The 17,893-nt window shown below is 32.9% G+C and overlaps 2 protein-coding genes across 6 annotated transcripts in view; one reads left to right on the top strand and one right to left on the bottom strand.

Annotated features, from left to right (window-relative positions):
- LOC105149209 (WD repeat-containing protein 47) overlaps positions 1–17,893 on the bottom strand; it is a 69,585-nt gene that overhangs the window by 41,561 nt on the left and 10,131 nt on the right. For 3 of the 5 annotated variants that reach the window (XM_087406134.1, XM_087406135.1, XM_087406136.1), the window contains exons 2-4: positions 6,348–7,047; positions 4,906–5,503; positions 4,234–4,585 (exon numbers count right to left, since the gene is read on the bottom strand). In XM_087406134.1, coding sequence (XP_087262260.1) covers positions 4,234–4,585; positions 4,906–5,503; positions 6,348–7,028 — 1,631 coding nt within the window. In that variant the 5' untranslated portion in view covers positions 7,029–7,047. Of the gene's footprint in view, positions 1–4,233; positions 4,586–4,905; positions 5,504–6,347; positions 7,048–15,986; positions 17,815–17,893 lie in introns of those variants that run through there. The other 2 variants (XM_087406133.1, XM_011061476.2) reach the window with 2 other exon arrangements.
- LOC105149208 (uncharacterized) lies at positions 8,237–11,387 on the top strand. Its single transcript, XM_011061475.2, has 5 exons — positions 8,237–8,340; positions 8,708–9,073; positions 9,347–9,545; positions 9,775–10,199; positions 10,510–11,387. The coding sequence occupies exons 1-5, from the start codon at positions 8,320–8,322 to the stop codon at positions 10,951–10,953; spliced, it is 1,455 nt and encodes a 484-aa protein (XP_011059777.1). The 5' UTR covers positions 8,237–8,319; the 3' UTR covers positions 10,954–11,387.

The following is a 17,893-nucleotide window of genomic DNA, read 5'->3' as shown; positions in this document are numbered from 1 at the left end:
CAACCGCGATACATCGCGAATACAATTTACATCGAGAGGTGTAGAAAGTTTTGCGGGCTCTTAGGGAGCTTAAATGTAAATGTAGAGATAAATGGGATAAGGTGAGAAAAACATTGTTGTCTGCTCCTTTAACGGAGTAAATAGCGTGACGAGAAGCGCATCTCGCTCTCTTTCATGCATTTTGATAAATAGAAAGTTAAGAGGTGAACATCGAGAACGATTAGTCAAATAGAAATGTATGTGTACGAAGCGTTAGATAATGAAATTACGCGAGAAGTTTCATAGTTTTAATTTATATGCATCTTGATTGCCATTTGTTTCCTTGAACAATGTGTATCTTAATGCGTGTGACGATTCTAATGAACTCTTATATCCACTTCTGCCAATGTAATTTAATTTTAATTTCGGTTCTTGTTCTTCATCTTTTTCTGAAAAAAGAATTAGAAAAAGATGAAGAATAAATTGGTGGAAACAGGCATTAGTAAAATATTTTAGGTATCCAGATGGCTTTTATTAAGATATATTTTATGTACCAAAAATTCGAAAGAATATAAATGTAAGAGAGATGTAAAATTAAGGCTGGTAAATGCAAAAGAGAAGGTAAAATTAGAGGGGGGGAGGGGGAGAGCTGATAAATGTAATAGAGAAGACGTTAGATTAGGGCTAGTAAAATTTTTTTGAGCTATTACTTTCAACTGGATAATAATTTTCGAGCGAAAGAACATCGAGCGCGCAAATAATCGCTTTCGACAGAATTGCACGAGGAACATATGGCAGATGTCCCGCTTCGAGAAACAGAAGTTACAAGCGTCTCACAGTTATTTCTCGCAGTTAAAATGATATACACGAGTTATACTCAATTTCACAACATATCGCCACACTTTCTGCCTTACACCAGCAACGAATATGAGTTCCTATGAATTTTTAAATGGCGTTCAGCGTTCAGCTCGCTCGTCAGCAAAAGGAATTCTTCGTTCTGCTTTCTTAAATCATGTCCGTGCATTAAGCTTCACATTGCCGACACAAAATCCCGAAGCAATCGATGCACTAAATTCTCATTTTTTCGCGTTCTTTCCTGCTACAATCCTACATTTGTCCGTAATCAACAAACTTTCATGACTCATTCCGTTTCGAAACGTATGGCTACGTACGCTTACGCGATATGAAATTCGTAGTAATATTATTGCAACACTATGCACGAATATATTTGCAAATATCATGTATTGTTTATATATTTGTTTTGAAAAAAAGATTTGATAAACATATTGTTGATGTACGTTGAGATAATCATTAATATAATCATTAATCATTTCATCATCAAAAAATAATTATTTTATTCTGTTTATTAAAATTTTCTTTTCACATCTTTGATTTTGTTTAATACATTTTTAATTAGAGATATTAAATATATGTGTGTTGTATTTGATAAAATATTTTATCGTAAACTCGTAATAAAGTTTTTCTATACTTCCGTAAGTTTACTTATTACATAAGTAAACTTGTCGCAGGCAATTATAAAAGAAATTAATTACACAATTATATAATCGCGCTTGGTAACTTAATTATGTAATTAATTGGTCTTTTGACCGCATGAAAATTTACACAACAAATAAACTCGTCGATGTAGAACGGTTATTCAAAGCGGATTTTGTTTTCTATTCATCTTTGCCCACAACACCTGGAGTGTTCAATGCTAACGAGGCGCTTTTAATTCAAGCGAAAGAGAGAAAAAGAGAGACTGCCTCGCGATTACTTCGTATTCCGATGATGTTCCAACAAAGCCTCGTTTGTTACCAATGACGACTGCTCGCGCGTTCTAATTACGCGATGCATCTTGCCGTATACGCACAAGTAGGTGGCTGCGTTACAACGAATGAACAGCGGAGATCGCGATGTCAAGAGAATCTGAAGACTCATCTTTGACATCGGCAGAATGTACCATCAAGTCGAAACAATTTTTCGCCTAGTTAAGGAAATTCGACGCATTACATTTACGTGATCGATGGTAAAATATTTGTGCCACGCGACATTCTTGACAGTGCAACATAAATAGATAATGGAAATGAAATTGTCAGAAAGACCGACAAGTAACAGCATCTTATGATGAGTCTCAATTTTATGTGTAACTTTAAAAATTTTACGATATATTTCTGAGACTCTTTATATCTTTTCAAAGATATTTTCTAAAAATATTGCATATTAAACGTACTTTTTCCTGTAATTCTATTCAAATGTCTGAAAACTTCTTTTTTTCACACGCTAATTTGCTTCTAAAAACTATATTTTTCGAATTTTATGTTTAAAAAGTATTTTAATTTCAAACATTCATTTAAAAAATAATTTTATAGATTTTTTTTCTTAATTTTATTGACAAATTAAACAAGAATCTCTTTAATTTTCCGCTTTTTAAAAGTCATAAAATAAATTCAAGAATGTTTGCATAAAAGTAAAAATTTCTTTCGAGCTATGTCATTGTTTTGAAAGATGACAGAATGCTTCAAAGGTATTTCAAAAGGAGCTTTATATGTCGTTAACAAAAACAGAACGCGCCGTCCGATAAATCTAGCGAATCATCAAGAATAACCACGTTTGTTGAACTCGCCGAAGGATCAAGGGCTCTCATTTGGCCTCCATCTCGACCGCGAAACGCCACCATCTATATCATACGCCATATTTCGCCGTTAACGAACTGCCAGACACTTGAAACTCCTTTGGACTCTGAGTTAATTCCTCGATTCATTCCACGAAAACGTCAACATTATTGCTCTAGCCAGTCTCGTTAGTATGTTCATGAAAACGTAAGTGCGAGTGAAAATACTATTACAACGGCATACGATGAAATAATTATTACTTAGAAAATATCCCATAGATAATATGCTCATAGATATATTTTAAGCTAGCTTCTCTAAGCTAAAATTTCGTAAATGAAAGATAAAACTGTGATAATAATTTTATTATTATTACAAATTATGAATGTGATGTCAATTTTTTGATCTGGATTATAAAAAATATTGATTAGACTAATGTAATCATTGATATGTAAATATAAATAATGAATTTAATTAATAATCTGTATTCCAATTTATGTTACTACATTCTATTTCTAAATTTTCATGACATCATTGATTTTAAGCATGAGTAATGCGATACACGTTTGTAAATTCGAGATAAGTGTGCAAAATTTACGTATTGATATACACTTTGTAGAATGCAGTCACGTATATGAATGAAATAATGTGGCCATAAATATGGAGGTATGCGCGTGAATCATCGATAGGGCAGGACCGAGACGAATGGAATTGTACGGTCACCGTTTTGCTGTACAAATGCATCCGGTATCCGGTTTGAGCACGATGTCAGCAGTCGATGCCAATGAACCGTGATTGAATTCCGATTTCGATTACTGGTCTCTGTGCGAGCAACGTTCGCTTTCTCGAAGGTTGTTTCAATCAATTGCGAAATGATATATAAACAGGCATTAAAATTATTTCCTGAAATCGAACTGGTATTCATTAAAAAACTCTATATAGGAAGTGTGAATTTTGAACAATTTATTTTTCAATGTGTTCAAGTCTTTTAATTGGAAAAAAATTTAAATTAAAATTTTCGAAGAATTCTTAGAATAATATTTTTCATGTGAATTATTTTAAATATTTAATCAATTTTTAATTTGCCAAATTTATTTTAAATATTACGATTAATGAATGATTTAATAGATTTCTGGAATAATTCATTCTACGAATTTTATACAGACTCATCTTTTGAGAATTTCTCTAAGACTTCTTTTAGCTCGAAAAATTAGATAGAAGTAACCGAAATAGTCAAAATAAGTTTTTTCTGCCGATTCTCGCGAGAGGGTAACAATCTATTTTAATCATCACTTCATCGGAGTCTAAATCTAAGCTGCTATTCTCAGTACGCGTTTTACCATAATAAACGTAACAAAGGCATTTCGCTATCGCCATCTGTTGGAGAATGCAACGAGCTCCAACTTTTCATTAGGTGCATTCGATGCAACAGAACCGATGTAGGCAATACTGACAGTACATATATTAAATATGCGGTAGTGCCATTAAAAAATATCGCATGATATTTTAAATCGCATGTCCTTATGCTTCATTAAGCGAAAATATATTAGCTTTCTGGCAATTTGAGAATCATAAATATCACATCTTTATGATTCTTCGTTGGAATTATTTTTTGAATAAAATGTAACACTAAAATATCACTCACCCTTCTCCCTGAAGTCTATTATCTGCTACTTGCATAGGTAACGGTGCAGCTAACTGTCTGACTAATTCATCCCTCTCCCTTTCCTTTTGTTGGATAGTCTCCTGCAACCTTTGCTTCTGTTTCTGGTATTCTTTAAATAGGCCACCATTGTAACTTTGTTCGAGGTTGTCGCTAGGAGCCACCATCGCTCTAATCGGTATCACGGATGGGTCTGTAATTTTAGCTGCGACTCCCGTGGGCTTTTCCGCTAAGGAATCTCTTCTGGAACTCCTGGCAGTCGAAGGCGCCGGCGATTCTCTTCCAGCCACTCTGCGCTCCGGCGTGGATGTCGCTGAAGGATCCATTTCCACGCCTACATTACAAAAATTAGAGTTTTGAGATAATTTAGCTTTTTACATATGAAACTACACATATACACATATACAAAACAATACATTTAATAAATTCATCAGTCGTGGAAATAATAAAATTAATCAAATTAATTAAATTAATTAATTAAATTAATTAATTGAAATAATCAAATATATGTTATTAAAAATATATTACATGGTTAGGATAAAAAATCTATCATTTTTTTCATTAAAATCTTTTAATATTTATGATATTCTATTGTGCACAAAGCAAAATAACTTATAAAAACTTATAAATATAAAATATATTTTATAATCTTACCATCAGGGCTTTTGGAGTGTCCTCGAGTCCTCGGCGGAGCCTTAGGTTGAGCATTCATCGCGGTCTCTTGTATCGAGGGTAATTGTTGAAATTCGGCGTAATTCGAGCTAAGGAAGACATCACCCTCATTCTCGAAAAGCCTATCGACGCTAGTATTCATTAATTTGTTGTTTTTGAATCCGGTTAAATGGAAGCTAGCGAACGATGACCTGGACATCGGGTTTACGTCGCCGACGGATAGCGCCATAAGCGCCGCTGATGGTATAGATGTGTTCTTAGGACTCCTGGGCCCGAGACCAGCTTCCAAAGCCGGCACTAAGCTACGAGACATCATATCTGCGGCGGATCTCGGCCTAGTAAACGGCATGGCGCTGTGCGGAAAAGTCTTCGGTTTGATCGGCGTTATCAACATATGCTCCGTCCACGAAGTCTCCAAGGAAGGCCTCTCCAGGCGCTCCACATCGACGTTCAGGGTTCTTTGTGCAAAGGGTACGGCAAACGTCTCAGGAGGTATACTTTGAAGCCATGAAAGTAAACTTAAATCCGAATCGCTAAAACCCACAGATCCATCCAGTAGCCTCGAAAAACTCATCTCTACCTATAATATAAAGACGTACGAAATAAAACATTTAAACAAAATGAAACTAAATAAAATGCGTATTACATCCTTACTTCAAAAGTGATACAACTAAAAAGTAATTTTCGAATTATTATTATGAATGAGTCAGGTAAAAATTATTCTATCAATCATCGAAAGTAAACCGCCAAATATATACAGCACTTGTATCATTTTTAATGTTTTCAAAGGGATCATAATATTTTTAACAAGTATGACGTACATTAAGTTTTTCGTAAATAAAAAGAAAACTCTCCTATATACAGAGAACACTTGTGTTAAGACAATTTTGGTTATCAAAGATTGAAGAAGAAATTGTTTTATTTTAAATCATTTTAAGTAATAAAAGTAAATATAAACTGTTGGATACATAAAATTTTTTATTTATATCAGTTTTAATAAATTATTCTAGATTTGTAATAATTTTGTAGGATATCAAAATTTTCAACTCAAAAAGAGTGATTTTCTAAGAGTTATAAAATAAAAATGACAAAATTGACATTAGATCATGTTTCTTGTAAGGTATACTTTTGCCGATATTGTTTGATTAGTCAATAATTTTCTGTCAAATTGCAAAATAGTTCTGCCTCTTTTTTTAAAAACTTAATTTTTTTTAATTGCATCACTTTTGAAGTAAGCAAAATATAAGAATAAGAATAAATGTAAAAAATAATAAATAAACTATAAATAAACTATCTAATTTTATTAAGTAATGATATAGTCTACGTCTCTACATAAAAAGCAAAAATTATTTAGTTTGATGTAGTTTGGGAAAATTTTCAATATTCTTTATTAAAATAAAGCAAAAAGAACAGACGAAAATCACCTGTTCGCTTTCTTTCGACCCAGTAGCTTTCGCTTGACAATAATTTACGCAGGATTCGTACAAAATTCCTTTGATGATAAGCTGAATAAGCCGATCGTTTTTCGCTGAGGTAATTGGATATGCGGAGTCGGCACTCTTCCTATCACCCGGTAGGAACTTCTCTACCAAAGGATGAACCTCGCGAAAACATTGCACCCTCGCATTACTGGGATTCCAATCCTTATACTGCAGATGATCTGTTAACCGCGGCAGAGTAAGCAACAGACACAGACTGCTGTACTCCTCCTTGGAAGGCGCGACCTTTTCGAGGTCGCTCAACACCTTGACGACTTCTTCTACGGCATTATCGACGCTGCCGTTCGTCCCAGCGGCGATAACGTTCGCCTCGGATTTGATGCACAATAGCTCGACATATTTGTGGCGCAGGATCGAGTACGTGAACTTCCTCATATCGAAGTCCGACAGCGCTTCCAGCGGTTGGATGAACTCGAGCACGTCGTCCCATTGTCCATCGAGGATCAGCTGGCGCAGAAAAAGTACATCGTCGCTGTACTGGCCGTTTATCACGCCGGTCTCGCGTTCGAGTGAGAGCTGCGAGATGTGAAGGTCGCGGCTATGGAGGAACTCCAAGGTCAGGCGCACCACATCCTCCTCGCGCAGCGTCAGATGCGCCGCCGGCATCACGTACCGAATACGCAACCTGGACCATTTCATTAAAATATAAAATAGCATATCGTGCTTCATAATCTTCATGTACCGTATGAGGTACATGAGACCAATATATATTTTGTAAAAAAAATGTTTATCTAGAATCTAGAGGTAAATCATTGAGAAATTTTTATGCTGATATTGAATTTTTTATAGAACGCTCTTAAAATCATGTTCTGTTGATTGAATTATTTTATAAAAATATAATACATTCCAGTTTCTGCGAAATATTTCAGATTTTTCGAGTTACAATAGCTTCGTGAAGATGTAGAGAACATTGAAATATTCGTAATAGTAACATTTACGATTTTTAAAAGTTGAATGTATATTGACATAAAATAATTTTCACATTTAGAAAGCTTAATATTAATATGAGAAAATTAGATACTATTATCTAAAATTCAATTATAAAGATGAAAATTTTGCTTTTTAACTCCCCATCTTTAAAAACTTCGTGTGTAAACGCAATACAGTATTGTAAAAACGATTTTTTATTCTGAGAAATATTAAAATTACAGAGGATTATTAGAAATAATTTAACACGATATTACCGTATCACTAGTGGGTATAACTATGTAATATCTGGAAATTATGAAATTGCTTCAGGAATTTACGTCTTGATTTCAAAGTTCGCATGCTATAACGCGAGATAACGATAAAACGCAGACGAAAGCTTGCTTAGCGATATTTATATTCAGAGTGGCCCGCAGCGAGAAAGAAGTCTAGATCAACGTCTCGGCATCCAGCTATCCACTTACGCAATAATCAGGGCACGTCTACGGGTGCGCTGGCCCCGAAGTGCAACGAACTCTCGCGAGGAAGTACTATTTCGTGCATTCAATGCATGCATATCATTATTAGGTTTCGTAATCGTGCGTTTTACAATAAACGGAAGTCGAATCAAATAATCCACACGAATCGTGATGATCGTTACAGTTCTTTCGCAAGTTAACTATTAAGCAAACGCATGCCGTTTTCGACATAACGCGAGCACGCGCTTTTTTTCAATTAGCAAATGTACCAATTTACATAACGATGTTTCCAGAATGCGAATACGAGTAATGCTATAGTTTTTTAAAGAACATTTGATGACGTTCGTATTTTTGGCCCGAACGATTTTTCAGTAGCCACAATGTGCAAATTGCTCAAATTACGGAATATACGAAATTCCTAACATCAGCGATTCTATGGGTATTTATAGTTGGTGACAGACCGAAGAGTCGTATCAGTCTCGGACGAACAGCAAGAGCAACAAGAAACCACGATGTTTCCGTATCGAGAATTAGTGAGTAAATTTTTCTGATATATATTTTACATTTACTTAACATTTTTATAAGCCTTTAATTTCTGAAGTTAAAACTTTTCATAATTAAATTATATATCATTAATATTAAGCAGAAATTTTGTAGAAATTGATACTTAATTAATGATTAATGAAACATTTATTTCTTTTTTGTATTTTATTCTTCGTTTTTTATTCAATTTTTATATTAAAAACAAATAATGTATAATAGAATAATACTCTATAAATATAATCTCACTTAATGATTTCAAATTGTACAATAAATACCATAAATACTTTAGGGAACAAATTTCTCGTATTGAATATCTATTCACAAACAATTTGCATGAAATTTTCTTAATCATTTCAGTTCTTAGCAGTGACAATCTCGTTAGCAAGTGTTGTATTTGCCGATGTCATCGTTCAACCTGGTTATGAACATTCCGGCAAAAATCCATATTCGCAACCTGCTTTGCACCGAATAAACTCTCAGACTGAACAATATCACACGAAACAATTACCGAACCAAGAATTTCAGTATCTTCAGAATGCTCGAACAGTGCATCCCTATTATGAATCCAAAGATTCATCAAATCTGGTGGGCTATCCATATCATCCATTCCAACATTATTCACCGTACCATCATTTTTCACCAAGGAACCATCCACATTACGCAAGAATAGGAAGCCATGGATATTCGCGGCCTTCAGTATTCGTCGGTTATCGACAACCTTCGGTAAGTGCTCATCACATTGTTAACTTGACATATGTTTCATTCATTTAACTTCGCAATATTTTATTATCATCTCATTGATCTCTTAAATTTCATTTAATTTGAAGAATAAAAAATATAAAACCAAATATCAATTTGACTTGTGCAATAAATATATACGTCATTATATTACAAAAGCTTTTCTTTGAGTAAAAAATTATAATTAAATACTGATCTTGTACATGCAAATTGATCCTATAATTTATTGAAGATTTCTTTAAAACGACATTTCCTCAGATAGGACACTGGGGTAGTCCGTACCATCACCACCGGTACAGAAGGTCACTTGACTCCGATTCTACAAACACGGAATCCAGTGAATCTGCGAACGTTGCACATGACAATGATGTGGCCTCGAAGTCGCCCTTAACCGATGATAAACATCCTAAAGCCACCGACTCGTTACTTCCAGAACAAGAGCCTACTGATACTAATGGTAAATATTTTAAAGAACAAAAATAAAGTTCGATATCTCCATAGGATAATTTAATATGCTATCTATGTACTACTTATTTTCGCAAAAGTCGCGCAACTCTAATTTATATGCATTATATGAATTCGAATGAAATACAAAAGTAAATTAATGTATATCGATATTAATATAAATCTATATTAATATAAATCGATATTAATATGAACTTTCAGTGTAAACTACTTAATTACAGATAAGCATGTGGAGAACCGTCAGATCGCGATTGAGCCTGTAATAGGTCCACCACGTTTAATCGGCATATATCCACAAAATATACAGTCCCCTGAAAAATATATAAGGGAAAATACAATGCAAGGGGTTATGCAATTTTATTACAATCCGAACTTAAATTTAGATGAGAATACTCAGGAAAATGAACAAGATTGTGAAGATTCACGTCTTGTTAATAATAAGCCTTCACGTATGAGATTCGAACAATTTCCGAAGGAATCTTCAAATGATAATTATAACAGCAAAGCTGCATCCCCGAGAACAACAGATTATCTTACTAAATTCCTAGATAACATGAAATCTCAGTGGAATCAATACTATGTTTCACCAGTAACTCAGCCTCCAACACCAGAGATGTACGCAATTCTCCAACAAAAATATAATACGGTAAAGGTTCTCATATTAATATAATTTATTTGATGTCATTAGAAATTATTTTTGTCCGATTTATAGAAATTTAATTAGTTATTACGACTGAAATAATAGGGATCTTTTGCGTAAATATTTTCCAATCTCACAATTAAATTGATTAATAAAATTCACTATCTGCAATTTTAATATTGAAAAATACTCTTTTCATAACGTAAAATATGTAATATTCATACATGATATACTATAAAATATCTTATATAACATTCTTAGAAAGAGAGAAAAAAATATTTTTACAAATAATTAATAAAATGCATTATATACATAGCTGTTGCAGATCTTCAAACAGTATTTCGACATTCAGACAAGACAAAGCAATCCCATTCCTTTTTATTATCAAACGTTTTCAAGTACTGATGCACGGACAAAAAATAAAGGGGACACTTCATGGATACCGGATATCATTGACATAACACGTTATGTCGAACAGGACAAATCTGAATCATATATTCCATTAGTAAGTGATTTCGATCAAGGTAATTATCCGTCCCGTTGTTTGAATTGCTATACGAATATTCCAAACTATTCTTCGGATAACTTTAAGGACAATTCAGATTTCCAGAGAAACTCTAATTCAGCTTATAGTATCGAGCCTTCAATTTCGGTCCCTAACTATGACCATGTCCCTAACAATGACCATGTCCCTAACTATGATCCTAATTATGCCCCTGATATCGCTGTTGTCTCTGACTATGAAATTCACAAAGATTAGTGCTCGGAGCAATTTGACATCGATGATACCGCAGACGCATACAATTATTCGTCGGGAAAACAAATATAAGCTATTCTATTAGATTATAGATACTTCAACAACTATCCAAGTGATACGCAACTTTATGACACGTTTTCGTCACCAGTTTATTATTAGTAAGGCGCTTCTATAGATATGACGCTGTTATCGATTCCTGCCACGTTACCTTGAAGTAACGAGTCGATTGACCATAATGATTTTCATGTTCTATTTATTATAATTACTCTCATGCACGCATAATTTTTTATAAGCACACATTCTTCATCCTCCGTCCATTCGGTAGTTGAACTTTTATATACAATTTTCTAAATAAGGAATAAAATGTTTTATTTCAATATTAAAAGTCTATGTGTATGTACTGAAATCTTAAATAAATGTATTTTATGGGAACATTATATATTCTCTTCGTTATATTTTTTAATGTACTGTAAATTTTATCATACCTATCATAAAATTACTATTTAATTACTATTTAAAGTTACCCGAGAATTTATACAATATTATAATAATTTTGTTATAATCTTTTCATTCTAAGTTTCTAACGCGCTTAAAAAATTATTAACCTAAGTAAACGGTTTAGTAGCACAATATAAAATTAATAATATTAACTGTAAGTGTAAATCTAAAACATCCTTTTGATAGATAAGTTAATCAACGAGAACACAGTTTCACAATTAAATAAAGATCGATGATATTCGTATCCAAAATCATGAAGTTTCATCATGGAATAAATTGGGAACACTTTCGCCAATAATCCTAACTTTGATTGTAGCCGATAAGCATACACAGTGATGAAACGAAAATTCAATTTCAGACAATTTGCTAGGAGTTAATTGAGCCGAACGCGGGGATCGTAGCGCTGTCTGTAAAATGTGCGAATGCCTATCGGAAAAGGAGGGCAAATACTGATCGAGCAATTTCTGATTCGTGCATCTCGCTCTGATGGAAAGCAATTTCTTCGATTCCATGGAAAGCTGTTCTCGATACGCGAATGTTTATCTTTCGTTATTTTTGTTAGTAAAACAAATATCACAAAGTTGGAAACGCGATAAAAATTGATAGGAGAATTATATTTGTTTTATATTTGCGCGAATAAAATTGAATAGCAAGATCTAACAAACTTCAGAAGTAACATTGAAGAAATATTAAATAATAGCTTGCAGCTAACGTTTTATGAAATTAATTGATAATGAATCGCAAGATATATTGATCGAGATGCATCATTGATCTCTTCAAATGAATACGTAATGCATGGACAGCTGCCGGTTGTAGCAGGTCATAAACTTATCTTATTATAACGCGTCGAGGTAACGGAGCACTGAGGCGTTTAAAGCGCGTTGAAAGTTATGAAACGAGACATAAAAAGCACGCACCATGTTTATAGCGATGTAATCATCAACATTGTTCCGTGAACACTATCATAAAATAAATTCGATCTTTTGTACATTAATCCCACTGAGCTTCGTCTAAAAATCTTCTGATAAGAGTCTGGCAGAAAGCCATTTTTAATTGGTCCATCATGTTTTAACAATTCCTGAGAGAAAGAAGAAAAAAAAGAGAGAAAATATAAAAAAAAGATAAAATGAGAAAGAGAATGAAATAATAAATGTATGTTCTTCTCTCTTATATGATTTTGTTAACTATCTTACATACAAAACTATGACTCTTAGAGAATCTCTAGCTGCGTCCTTTTTCAAGTTGTTTTAAGTTAATGACGTTGTAAAAATTTTAACGATAGATTTAGGACGTAATAATGACAGCTTTATTTGTATCATCTTACACAGGTATTAAATATTGCCGTTACATACAATTGATTCATTTGAAATTTAAAGGGAAATCAAACGGAAGTTACGAATTGTTGGTCAAATGTTCCACAACGTTTGGCAAAATAACGACCAGAAGAATCAGCCGTTACATTCGTAACAGGTGAGTTAACTTTGTTACAATTAAGGATTAATTAAGTCAACGAGGAATCCTAATTGTCTGTCAAAATATATACGTACATTATCACATCGCATACTGTCAATTAATATACATTCAGCAAATTATTTTTCAAGATTGGAAAATAAATTATAAATCTTGAATTATAAATTATAATATGGAATTTAAAAATTTTTTTAGAATTTTTCTACAAAACAGGGGATTATAAGAGATCCCCAGAAAGATATAAATATTCGAAATCGTTGATAGACTAAAAGTACTTAAAATTATTCTATTTAAAATTAATCTATTTCGCCTTATTTTTTCCATGTACAATTTTTCAAATATGTAAGACATTTATCATTTTATCAAGCATTTAAGACTTTGTGCATTGAAGTTTTTGGTGCAATTGGTACTTCAGATCTTCAAGACGGAGAGAAAGTTCAATGTATTAGTTGTTTGTGTTTTGCAGAAAATTCTTAGATCTTTTCATATATCCATTCTTCGCTGTTCGATAATTGAAGCGTGTCGAAGTTTCTTAATCGGCAGACGGTTTCATTATAAAAGATGTATAATCTCAGACAATTCGCAAAATAAAAAAAACTTGAAAAGTAAAAAGTGCAGACGAGTGAATTTCAAAGAGAACAACTCGTAAGTCCGAGCTCGTTGCTAAGTGCATTTTATCGCCCTTTCCAGTCCCCAACTTCAACTTTGACATCTCCTTGACTCTTTGCCGTGACTTGCACTGCATTTCCCGCGTTCGGGGAATTTCAACTTGCCGACATTCACATCATTTTGTTTTCTTCGCAACGTTATATACGCAGGCGGCAAGGATCGTTTGTTAATTTATACCACGACCTTTGAGGCAATCCAATATAACGGCGCATCCTTCCACAGGACAGAATTAATCAAGCATGCAAACGAGAGAGGAGTATCGCTTTCGCAGATCACTTTGCTTTCCACACATATCGATTTTTCCGGTTAAATGAACAATGAAACCTTCGCAATTATAGGAAGTTTATAATTCCTCATTCTAATAAATTAATATTTATAAATAACATTAAGTTGTTACAGTAATTTTGTCATATGTTTTATATTAATGCTGAAATATTAAGAGACACAGTAATGTCTCATGCCAAGAATACTTGTAGCGCAAGATTACTCTGTGTATTTATATATTATATGTACAAGCCAGCTACTTGCGAGTATCCGAGATTATCCGTTCTCAATAACAGTTGAACCAATCATTTGATCTAGAAACAAAAATATTTAACATAAAAAATTTGACGCTGCTACAAATGTAAAAATATCCATAATCGTATTACATTACAACAGCAGCATCAAATTTTCTATATTATATATTCTTGATGCTTGAATTAAAAGAAAAGTTATGGTTTGTTATTTATGATTGCTTCTTAAATGATATGATTGATTCTAAAGTAAGAAATTTTTGAGTATAATTTTTTCAGTATTACATAATGATGATAGTACAAACCATGAAAAAAACAAGATTAAACTTTATATATGAATATGTGTAATAAGTATGACAATCTAGTTAAATATATTATTTTCATATATCCGAAAAAAATTCAATTAATCTATTATTTACATTTTTCGCACATTATTATACGTTAATTGTGCATATAATCTTAAATTATAATAATAAAAATCTAAATGAATACTTTAAATAAAATACTATAAAATTTAGACGTATATTTTAAATGAAATACTTAAGAGGAATCCTTTTATTTTTCAAAACTGGAGATAGAAAGATAAATATGGCCTATATTATTGTAGTAATGCAAACAGCATCTTTGAAAAAACTCAGAATTCGCAATCTGACGGAAGTTGGACGCGAATATGTTGGAGAATTTACATTGCCTGCAGGAAAAAAACGGAGAATATTGTCGCGTGACCTATCTCTGTGGGTAAATCAAGTGTCGAATACCGGTACCGGTCTCAGCTTACGGAGTCCAAGCTGACCCGCTGAATACCTCCATTACAGGATAGTTAATGGTTTCTTTGCACCACGAAGAAGATTCCCCCTTAGAAATTGCTTCTGGTTGGTGAAAAAGCGGAAAACATACTCGTTCTTATCACTAGCGTAGGAGAGGTTCAACGTACTCTGATACTGAAATTTAATATCACATCGCTACAAGTTCTAAGTTTAATGCACATATCTCAGTGAATAAAATTAAGTCTTATGACTCTAAATTGAACCTATTATCGTTAGATAAATAAGAGATTAATTAGATTATTTTCGCACATGAAAATAACATAATATTTAACTTGTCATATTACACATGTTAATATATAAATTTTAATCTTATTTTTTTCATTTAGCTTCTCTAAATTAAGTTGCCAAGCTACCTCGCTAAATTCAAAGAATCTATTTCGGTTATATTTAGCACGTATACGCATAATAAATTTAATAAAAAACTCATGGCGTTTACTTCTACAATAACGCATTTTTAGGAAATATCGCAAATAATTGTAATACATATCACATGAAAAGATTGTCTGTAATCAGAGTAAAAGCATTGTTAATAGTATCGTTTTCTGACATGATATACTAAATCTTTGCTATATCTAACGATGACTCATCGATGCATTTACTATTACATGCAAAAATGGAACTGTTAACGATAATTATAAGCAGCATTTGTCAATATACATAAAATCATCCTTAATTACGAGAATGAAAAATCCATATAACATTATGTAAAGAAAAAGATGTAAAAATAAATTTACAAGTATTGATTATCAGATGTTTGCAGTTATTATCTGAGCGTTGTAAAATTGCGTTACGGAGAAAAAACAGACCCGCACCATTAAGATTCTTGCAATATGAAAATCAAACTATCCGTGTATAAAAGAGATACAAGGAGACCAATATATCATCTAGTAAGCCAACACAAAATCAGATTGATTGGACGATCGCACCAAGCAAGTTGATTCTTAGGAAGAATTTTTGTTTAAAACGCGACTAAAAATATTAGAGATATCGATAATAGAAGAGAATGAGGAAAAACATGAGATGGTGCATAATTATCATAAATAATTAACGTATTTACGTCTTCTGGGCCGCGCGTTTGTACGTCGTGGTCAACATTCACGCAAGGAGGCTCCAAAATTCCTCAGCAACACACATTACACGCGCGACGCGAACATTTAGAGCAAGATATAAGAACGAAATCGGAGCACGTGGTGCTCGAGGATGCATATACGAGTGACGTCGCGCGACGCACTGACTCACAATCAGTGTCGCCGGACGCCGAGATGCCATACCGCCGCGACGGCGCCGACGTATCGGCCGGAAGTAGCACCCTTGCGATTATGGTCGTGAGAATAAGTGTGACGCGCATCGAGATTGCGTCGCATGTGCAATAGTGACCCCGCCAAAAATCGATCTCCCTAACAAATTCTGAGAGTAAACCCGTATAGTCGAGTCACGAGGCATAAAAGGAAATCAATGGTAGTTAAACGTCCGATATCATTAAACGAGAAAGAAATTGTGTATAAGATTAAAATTGTTAATGAAATCAATCTCTCGACGTACGATTTAATCGTTCAATGTTATCGAGAATCTTTGCTTCAATATTTAAATTGTGTACTTCGGTCTATTTGTTCGATTATTCGTTGTATTAAATCGATTTAAAGAAAATGGTACGTAAATTCTTTCTCCATGGTGATCGATTTAATATGAATATTTAATTAAATTCAATTACACACCCGGAGACGAATCAGTTGCGGAGTTAGCGAATAGCGGAGCACGTGGTCGAGCGTTGCATAAACGAAGAATTTTAACGAGTGACTTCGAAATAAATCTTACAGCTCGACATCTTCGATAAAATTGATCGTGGGAATATCCTGACCTCTTACGTGACCTTCACCTACGCATCCACCTTCTTTGGAATATCTACTGCCAGGTCGACTTCCGCGTCGAAGAAACATATCTTCACAACCGCGAATATCTTATTGCCAAAGGCCAATATTCACCCACAAGCTCTTTTTGCAGATTCACATCAATCGAGAAATGGACGGAACGAATAACGGCGAATCTACGAGATCCGACAAAATTCCGCGAGTGTATCGGACTATCTCACGAAAAAAAAAAGAAAATTACATACTACGAGCTGTCTATGCAACTGTAATTATCAACAAATTAATATTGCTACTCATGGTGTAAAGCTAATTGAACAGTACCGCGTTCGTTGCATGAGTTTCGAAAAGGATTTATAGGTATTTATGCAGAAATTAATTTACCGTTTCGTAGAATGAAATTCAAAGGAGACCCGGAAAAAATAATGGAAAATTAATAGATTTTCGTCAAAGTATAAGAGTTGAGAAAAAATGTATGTGTACATGTGTTAGAAAATATATATTCATTACAAATGAATAATATTATACATATTCTATAATATTTTTATTAATAAATCGTATATAACTTTATATTTTTCTATATTTTACATGTACTGTTGTAAAAAATTTAAAAAAAAGTTCTTTCTAATCTCGTAAAAATATAAATAATTTTTATAATAATGTAATAAAAATATACAATTAAGAAGCATATAGCCACAACTCAAGATGTTCTAAGAGATAAAATAATGTATTTCGAATTAATACATTAAATTATAAAATTTGTATTTACAATCTTGAGGCTATACGCTCCTTAATTGTATGTTTATATTAATAAGTTTTCAGCACTTTCAAAAAGTTAATTTAAATTTAAAAAATAGTGTAATAAACAAATAAATACGTTCACACACATTTATAGATAATATTCTACATTTCTAATATTTTTGTAAATAAATCGTGTACAATATTATATTTTTCTATATTTATATATATTATTGTAAAAAATTCTAAAAAAAGTTCTCTCTAATCTCATAAAAATACGAGAGTGATTTTTAATAGTGCAAGTGTAATAAATAAATAAATACGTTCACACACATTTCACACAGATAATATATATTGTTTT

Source organism: Acromyrmex echinatior, chromosome 5, assembly GCF_024713525.1.
Source record: "Acromyrmex echinatior isolate Ae372 chromosome 5, ASM2471352v2, whole genome shotgun sequence".
In the NCBI taxonomy this organism is placed as follows: Eukaryota; Metazoa; Arthropoda; class Insecta; order Hymenoptera; family Formicidae; genus Acromyrmex; species Acromyrmex echinatior.
Note: the sequence above shows the minus strand (reverse complement) of the source record. Positions and strands in the feature narration are given on the sequence as shown.